The sequence below is a fragment of the Capsicum annuum genome, chromosome 8 (assembly GCF_002878395.1).
Source record: "Capsicum annuum cultivar UCD-10X-F1 chromosome 8, UCD10Xv1.1, whole genome shotgun sequence".
Lineage (NCBI taxonomy): Eukaryota > Viridiplantae > Streptophyta > Magnoliopsida > Solanales > Solanaceae > Capsicum > Capsicum annuum.
In genome coordinates, this window is record NC_061118.1 from 86,953,904 (window position 1) to 86,962,891 (window position 8,988).

The 8,988-nt window shown below is 35.3% G+C and overlaps 1 protein-coding gene across 6 annotated transcripts; it reads left to right on the plus strand.

The window, feature by feature from the left end:
* Nucleotides 1-30: 30 nt before the first annotated feature.
* Nucleotides 31-5,171, plus strand: LOC107838927 (receptor protein kinase-like protein At4g34220). 6 transcript variants are annotated; one of them, XR_007044089.1, is made up of 4 exons: nucleotides 34-254; nucleotides 3,119-3,241; nucleotides 3,322-4,802; nucleotides 4,897-5,171. XR_007044089.1 is itself a non-coding variant. In XM_016682214.2 (3 exons), exon 3 carries the CDS (start codon nucleotides 3,713-3,715, stop codon nucleotides 4,592-4,594), a length of 882 nt encoding a protein of 293 aa, XP_016537700.1. In that variant the 5' UTR covers nucleotides 31-254; nucleotides 757-913; nucleotides 3,119-3,712; the 3' UTR covers nucleotides 4,595-4,772. The 6 variants fall into 6 exon arrangements, 2 of the variants coding, with proteins under 2 accessions (XP_016537700.1, XP_016537699.1); XR_001664887.2 differs by having other exon boundaries at nucleotides 45-254; nucleotides 4,779-4,802; XM_016682214.2 differs by lacking the exon at nucleotides 4,897-5,171 and adding an exon at nucleotides 757-913 and having other exon boundaries at nucleotides 31-254; nucleotides 3,119-4,772.
* Nucleotides 5,172-8,988: the final 3,817 nt, after the last annotated feature.

Below are 8,988 nucleotides of genomic sequence, written 5' to 3' on the forward strand. Positions count from 1 at the left end.
TCTAATAAAAATTTTAATAAAAAATGCTAATTAGTAATTAATAAAACATAAGGCGCAAGAAAATTAAAACTATGCGTATTCTCTAAAATTAGGTCATTCACACCCAATTGTTGCTCCAACATAATTAGTTTTCCATGTTTTTTTCTTAGTGAATGCTCAATTTCGTTTTGCCCTAATCTCATTGTTTTCCATCGCAGCTTCATCAAATAACGAAGAAATTACTACATTATAATGTTTCCATCCTAACAACTGAGGTATGATTTCAACGCTTTCTGTTGGTGTTTTGTTTAATTTTCCTAATCAGTGAATGCTTAACATAGTGTTGCCCAAATCAGTGAATGCTTAATTTTCCTGAGGTATCGTAACATATCCTAACATATACATTATAGTGTTTCCGTAACAGGTGAATGATTAATTTTCCTATGCTTTCTGTTGGTGTTCTATTTTAACCTAAGTTGCACAAACTCTTCATTGTCAATGCTACATTAGTGTCGGATTCTTCAAAAGTTCAATACTTTTAGAGAATCTCACATGCACCCATAGAAATTTTTGAAGAGGTGTGAGCAAGGAGTGTGAGCAACATAGGTTTTATCATCGGTCCTGCAGGTTCTTGAGAAAATGCTTTAGACAACTGGGCTTTTGTCCAGTAGGTGTATGAAGATGTTCTTCGCTGACTTGATTTGTTCTTACAATTTTACTATTACTACTATTTGTTCAAGTATAAGCTAGCAGGTTTTCTAAGTCTCTGTGCTGCAGGTGCTTGAGAAAATGCAACAAACAATTGGGCTTTTGTCCAGTAGCTCTTTCCAATCTTGCAAGTTCCTCCTAAAACTCAAATCACCAAAATTATCTTGTATCCTCCGTGTTGGACTATCATCTCTTTTAGTGCGAGATTCTGTAAATGTTAGGAAAAGTAAGTCTCAAATTTTATCGCACACCGTTGGTGATCCCAAAAGCCTGTTTCTTGAAATTCATACGAACTTAGATAGGAACAATAAAATAATGGAAACAAATGACTTATATACCTTACAGACTATGTGATATCAATGGTTATGGTTTATTCATCATTGACATACTTACATTAGGTGGGGTGTTTTCTAGTAGGGGTGGCATAAAAATGCAAAACTAGACCAAACCAAATTAATTCAGTTCTTTGGTCGGTTTTTTGTTTTGATTTTTGAAAAGTTTAGTCTTCTGTTCAGTTTTTGTGTTATAAAGTGTTGGTATTTCGGTATTCAGTTTAACCGAATTACCAAACTATTACTGCTGCTTTAGTTGAAAAATGTAGTTGAGTTTTATAGTCCAACGGGATTAACATTATATCAATGGAGCTGGAATGCATTGGAAATGTGGAGGAAACCATTATTGAGATGTTTAGCTTTTTGAATGTCTTGAGAATTATTACTCCAGTAAATATATGGAATATCTAATGTTCGTTTTCAAATAAGTGTGTTTTCCAAGCTTACAGATGCTGCTTTGCTGAAAACTACTGCTGCTATGCATATTGTGTGTGTTCCTTAGTTGTTGATACATTATAGATCTCTTAGGATAACTAATAGACACTTGGTATCTATTTTACTAATTTCTTTAACTGGCAGCCTTTAGTTAAATTATTAATCTCCATAGATCTCTTGAATAAAAAGTTGATGCACATTTAAGTAAAGTCCATTTTAGGTAGAAAATACATTTATCTTTTAAGCAGAAAAATAGTCTAACGTACCAAGCACATACTGAAGGGCTGAACCAAAACAGAAATAGAAAAACTGAATAGAACCGAACTAACTTTAGTCTTTTTTTATGAGTAAAATGTTTCATTCACAAAAGAGCATCAAGTAGATGCATAGTTACAAGGAAAGGAATAGTCATAAACAAAAGAACTAATAAAATCCCCTTTTCATTGTCGATCTAAGAAAAGGAAACTAACAAAATCCAACAACTCATCAGTTGTTGGATTTTTTTAATTGTCAAAATAAATTTGCAACGACTGATCTATGCTAATTACAGTAGTCATATTAGTCCAACAAAAAAGATCACTATGTATTGAGGGAGTGGTTTGGAGTTGAGATTCCATCAAAGCACCTCATGTTCGTCTCATTCCATATGGACCAGAAGATAGCAGCAGGGATCATCCTTCATATCCTTTTGATGGCTTTATCAACTATCCACAAGCTCCAGCTTATGTGTGCCTCTTTTGCGGTCTGTTGAATAGCCTATTTTAAACCAAAAATACAGTGGAACATGCTCCAGTAATTTATGGTTATTGTCCAGTTCAGTGTTTGATATATACCATTAAAAATTGAAAATCAAAGAAATGAACTGAAGCTCTTAAAAATCAAACCCAATTACTGAGTGTGCACCCCTATTTGCTAGAATTTACGACTTAGAGAACCTCTAGTTCTAGAAAGCTAACAAAATTATTGAGTATTTAAATGGAATGGGTCCAAATGGAGGGAAATGGATATAGAGAAGTCAGTTTCTTATTTGAAAATGGAGGATTTTTTAGTGATACCACTTAAATTGATTAATTCATAGATTAAACTAGCAAGTTTTCATGTGCTTGGCTGAATTTGTTGATAATTTCTTTCGTTTCTTTGTCTATCTCTTTAATAAAAGGTTTCCATTCAGCCTTTCACAAGTTGGCAAAACAAATGGTAAAGTTGCTTAAAGTATTGCTAGTGTCTTTTATTATTGCATACAGTTTAATGATGAAAGAAAGTCCAGGGGATATTTGTTATATGAAACTAGAGGAAAGACACTTAAAGTTTTTGTTAGGGTGGACCAGAAAGGTAGTCTTAAAGGCTGGCTTGAATCGTTGTTTGGCAGAACAGTGGATGTCCACAAAAATGCTGGCACTTATATGCTGACATTATTTATATATAATATATAACCAATACTAAGTGGTTAAAGGATCTGTACTACAGTTGAAAGTGAAACTGAAACCATCCCCTTTCATCCTCCCATTACCCTCTCTTCCAATGCATTAAAAATGCCTCATTTATTGTATTTATTTATTTGAGGGAACTTGTTAGTGCTTGAGATATAATTAGATATCAAACCTCTCTAATATTTGTGATATGTATCATCAAACAAAATTTCTTATGTTTGCTTCATGCTCTAGGTACATAAAAAGGCAGCACCTTGTAGACGTGACAGAGATTTTTAATCTGCTTAATTGGGAAAAGAAATAGAGACTTTTCAAACTAGGCTATATCATCCTTCTCCTCTTTATATCATTATTTTGGTATGTAATTAAATAGCTCTTTGTTACAAAAGTTCTAATAAATAAGACACATCTTGATAGTCTGTATGATCTTTCTATAGGTTGATTTATAGTGCTTGTGATGATGATGATGAGTCTCTATAGGTTCTCTTGTCTGAGCCAAAAGCATATGTACCCGGAGCTGCTATGTTTGCTCATTTATATTATCTTTGTTCTAGTTCCTTATTCTTGAAAGTTTGGGGGCTAGAGATAGCAGGTTTGATTGCAGATTCTGAACATTTGACAGAATGCCAAAACCAGAAGGGGCATGGTATCTTTGCATCGGCACCATAAATTTATTCAATTTATAACTTGCATATCTTACAATATGAGTCCAATTTTCAGTTAAAAAAAAAACAATATGAGTCCAATTTACTCAAGTCAAAGTCAGTATCTCTTAGGATCACGAGTTTATTTTACACTTCCTTTGCCTACTACTATACAAGTAAAAGAATGTTCTCAAAAAACTTTTTAAGTCAACTTTTTTTTCCTGGAATTTCTAAGTTTTCTGGATGGACCGTTCCTCCACTTTTGTTTGCCAAAATCCACTACAGGGTCCAGAGCTTCCAATGCTTCAGGAATGAATGTCAGATGCAGCCGATAGAGAAAAAATTGGTACTACGACTCCAAAAAAATTGGTTCATCCATTCTCCAGTTCAATGCCACCTCTGCCACAATGTAGACAACTTTACTCTCTGCGTCCTTTCATTTGGGGTCTTTTTCTTTCTTCTTTGGTGTCCTTCATTTGGTCTCAACATAGATGGTACTCTTTTATTGTCTTTCAAATACTCTATTCTTGATGATCCTTTATCAGTTCTTGATAATTGGGAATATAATGATGCAACCCCGTGTTTGTGGAATGGTGTCACTTATGCACCAGACATGATAATTCAAGTTCTTTCGCTATCAAACAATGATGTTAATGGAGTACTTCCAGAGTCTGTTGGGGGGGTTAAAGAGCCTAAAGGTTCTAAATCTTTCTGTCAGTGCATTTGTTGGAAATCTGCCTTTGTTGGAAATCTTCCACAAAAGAGTTCTTTGCAGAATTTAGCAGTTGTTTCTTTAAGGAACAACCATTTTTCTGGCATAGTACCAAGTGGATTTCAGTTTATTGAAGTGTTGGATCTTTCTTCCAACTTTTTGAATGGAACATTGCCTGCTGAGTTTGGTGGCGATAGCTTGAAATACTTAACCTCTTTTCAAACAAGCTTGTCTGGTTTAGTGTCATCACAATTTTCCAAGAAAATACCACCAAATGCTACAATTGATCTTTCTTTCAATAGCCTCACAGCTGAAATCCCAGAGTCAGTAGCCTTATCAAACCAGAAAATTTAGTTCTTTGCAGGAAACACTTACCTCTTTCAATTAGAAGTGTTTGAAAACTCGAAAGCGAGGACTGAATAATGCTATTAGAGTTTGGCATAGGCTGACTCTACTTACTCATTTAGAATGCCTTTTTAAACTATAAATGATGTAATGTATCTCATCGCTTTTCTAATTAGTTTTTTTTTTAATTTAGTTGCAGCGTTCGTTGACTTTTGTGGTGAGAGGTTTAACTAATTCTAGTGTAAACTTTACATAGATTATTCTATTGTAACATTAGTTATTTATCTTTTTTCAAAATCTTACACTTACAGATTCTGAAGATTACTGAAGACAAGTCAAGATGCAAGCTTTGGAGATGCACAAACTCATTATTATTTTGTTATGTATTCAAATGTTATGAAAAATTGATATCATACTCTAGCTCGACCGGTATGATAAATTATAGGTTTTTCGTGAGACAAATATTGAAATTAAATAATATCATGGGATGTTAACTAAGTTTTCTGGTCTCTAATTATATTCTATTTTTGTATCGAGATTCTTGATAGCAATGTGATATTTATTTTATGAAATTTATTATTTTATGATATTAGGCTCATGTGTGGTCTCAATTAGAGACTAGAAATATTTCTCGTCTTTAAATGTTTGTCTAGGACCAAAGATGTAGCTCGTCTTTAAAGGTTGATCTAGGACTAGAGTGTTCGTCGTCCTTAAAAGTTGATCTAGGATCAGGATGTTGCTCGTCTCTAATAGATAATTTAGGAACAAGTATTTCTCATCCCTGAAGGATAATCTAGAACCAATTAATCATTGGTCGAAAAGAAAGGTAACGACCTAGTAATTAGCTTATTTGGGATCAGATATACCATCGCTAAAAGCTAATTAAGACTAGGTAGTTAGTCTATTTGGGATAAGATATACCATCGCTAAAAGCTAATTAAGACAGGTAGTTAGTGTATTTGGGACAAGATATACCGTTGCTAAAAGCTAATTACGGAAAGGTAGTTAGTGTATTTGGGACAAGATATACCATCGCTAAAAGATAATTGTGATCGGATTTTTTACCGTCTCAAATGACTTTTAAGGACCAACTTATTAGAGTCACCACAGTTGACCATTTGCGGCGGATCTTGGTAGGACGGGATGCGACTAGTTTATTCCTGTTCTAAATGACTACTTGGGACAAGATACGGACTTTTTGGGACCAGATTTCCCTTCCTAATAGGTAGTTTTTCTGGAGGTGGCACCTATTTCTCGTAGGTACCACCTACAGCCCGTAGGTGCCCAAGTATATAGTAGAAGTTGAAGATTCAGAGAGATACTGAAAAGTTGAGGACCCTGTAACCTATGTGGGGCGACCTACGGCTCGTAGGTGCCTCCTATAGCTCATAAGTTACGCCGTGATTGGACACTGCCTCAAGTTTTCTAATTTTGTTCTGAAAAAGATTCCTAGGGTTTTCATGCAATCTATAAATACTCTTTTAATGCATTTTAGTTTTTAAAGCACTCGTACTATTTAAAAACATATTTTGATTCCAAGATAGACTTAATCTTTGGGTTCTCGTATTCTTGGTTTTTGGTTTATTTATCGATTTGATACTTTGGGTTTTCTTCATCTATTATTGTCAGATTGATTTTATGTCTTCTTTATTGAGTTCCACGGACTATTTCACAACTATGAGAGGCTAATTCCCTTAGCTAGTGTTGTGGAAACCCTAGCAAAATAACAAATTAGGTGAAGTGCAATATTTTTCCAAACCAATATTCTTACATGTATTGTGGTTTTCCTTGCTTTAGTTTCTTTCTTCACTATTTACTGCAAAAGAGAGGTAGAGATAATTAAATGAGATCACGACTGCAATTTGAGATTTAGCACCCCATCTCATTATTCCACTATCTCATCTAATTAACTTGACACTAAAAAGGTAATATTTAATCTGGGATCTAGGATATGGGTTAGTAAGGCGATACTCTGAGACTGAAAAGTCAAAGAGTAAAATTAACTAAAGGTGTTCACAAAATGGTTAGAGAAACATAACTTATCAGATTCTTCATGCAAGATATTGGGTTAGTTCAATGGAGCACGATAAACCTACTATGTTAGGAAGCCATGGGAAACATAGTCCTAGTTCTTGTTTCAGATAGTTTACAACCAAAAGCATTCAAGTTTGTTAATTTTTACTAATTACTACAAATCCCCCCCATATAATTTCTTGTACTGCCCGGTGATTTCAACAAGTTCAAGAGATATAGTTGGCCTATTCCCTTTTGGTTCGATCCCAACCTAGTTGGGTTACTGTATTTTGACATCGACCACTTTATACTTTTTAGAGGTGCAGTTTTGGGTGACATTAAAATTTTTGCGCTGTTTTTGGGGAATATGGTTGCATGTTATTAATTGAAGTTGTTGAAGTTTTTGGGTTTTATTTTTCTATTCTTCTTGAGGCATACACGATTTATGCCTAGCACGAGGAGTCATGACAATCCCTTACTCCCACTTGATCCTGAACCGGAAAGATTCCTATAGTAGAATCATAGGATTTCACAGCACGATCGTGAAGCTCATCATAAGTTTCCTTAAGATAATCCATAGGTCTTGCCTAACCCACCTTTTAAGGAAACAGTAGAGAAAACCATTGCACGGTTACTAATATAGGAAAAGTAAAGGAGAGAAATTGAGGTTGCCCAGCGTACAACTCAAGATATAGAGAGCGACACAGAGACTGACAGATGATCGTTGAGCAGAAATCGATGAAAACCAAGTAGAAGTAGAAGGTTTAGAGCTGAAGTACTCCCAGCTTATCAGTATATGTTGATCCTACCAAGCAAGAAAATTTCATTCTCCTGCATTTTCATCAGGTGTGAAGCTTGATATTACTAGTGTTATGATCCAGCTATTGAATGTTTGTGCGTTTTCCCACTGATCGGGAAAAAATACACCTTATTAATTTTATTAGGATTGGCACATCATACACTATACTTGGGGTAGAACAGGAAGCTCTGAGACTCAGATAATTCTTTTTCTTTCTAATTGGTAAAGCTTTTTCGGAAGGATCAATTAATACTTGGAATAAGTTGCTGAGGTAATTTTTAGACCGTTTCTTCCCTCTGTCTCAAAGTCTATATTTGAAGATAAAGATATATAAGTTTAGGCAGTTTCAATATGAATCAATGCATGAGGCATTGTTTTGGTTTAAGATGAAGTTGATGATGGAGCCAAATCAAAGAATTACAGGAAACAAGTTGCTTGAAATATTCTATTGAGCCCTTAACACTAGTTAGAAAGCTATGGTAGACACTATTACTAGTAGAGCATTTATTCACCTACATTGGGAGGCAATATCAGAGATATTACATTAGATCTCTCTCACTAATCGAGCGTGTCATACTCAAGAGGTAGAGATAGACGTTGGTATTTATTTTTGGGAAATATAGCAAGCACAAAGTTACTGATAACATAGTGTCCAAGAGGTTGCTGAGCTAAGGATGGAGGTTAGGTTACTGACAAAGTAGTTCGTGAGGAAGAATTCTAAGAAGGTGAATGCAGTGAGTACTCAAGGTAGGGCCTTTAAAGCGTATGATTCATATGTGAATGAAAAGGCTAAATATCTGATAGGGAAGTGGTGGGTTTCTAAGCCAAGGGCCAATCATCTGCTCAAGACAATTGGAACTCTAGGCAAGAGAATTAAGGTTAAAACTATTATGGGAATAGGTACAGAGATTAGAGCAGAGAGAGGGACGGTAACTGGAGAAGGAAGGATGAGTATAAAGAGAAGGGTGGTGCAAATGTTCCACTAGGCAGCCATGACAGCGAATCAAGGATGGAGGAGATTTTGTCCAAGCTGGTAAAGGGTCAGGAAAGTCAAGAAAATTGCCTTAACGAGGTTAGGGTAGACATTTCAAGGTTAACCTATAAGGTAGAATCGCATGATACTACGATCAAGAAATTAGAGCAGCTATTTGGCCAGATGTCATCCACCTTGAATCAACGACATAGACCACCCTTCCAAGCAAGACAATCCAAAATCCTAAGAACGACGGTCATTGTTTAGCCATCACCACTACCAGTGGTAAGGATACCATTGATCCCCCCATGCCCACAGTTGATGAGTCAAGGATTGAAGTGTTGATATTGGTGAGGCACCTAAAGTGGAGTCAGAAAAATTGACAGGTGTTAATTATAGTGTTGAGAAGGATAAAGGTAAGGAAAAGGTAGATAAGCTAGTTATGAATATTATTCCATGACCCCCCACCCACCCAAATTTTCTTTAGAGGTTGAAGAAGAAGAAGAAATAAGAAGGGAAGTTCAAGAAGTTCATTGTTATGTTGAAAGAGTTGTGTTTGAGTGCCTCTCTTCTTGAAGCTCTTAAGCAGATGCTTAGGTATGTGAAAATTTTATAGTA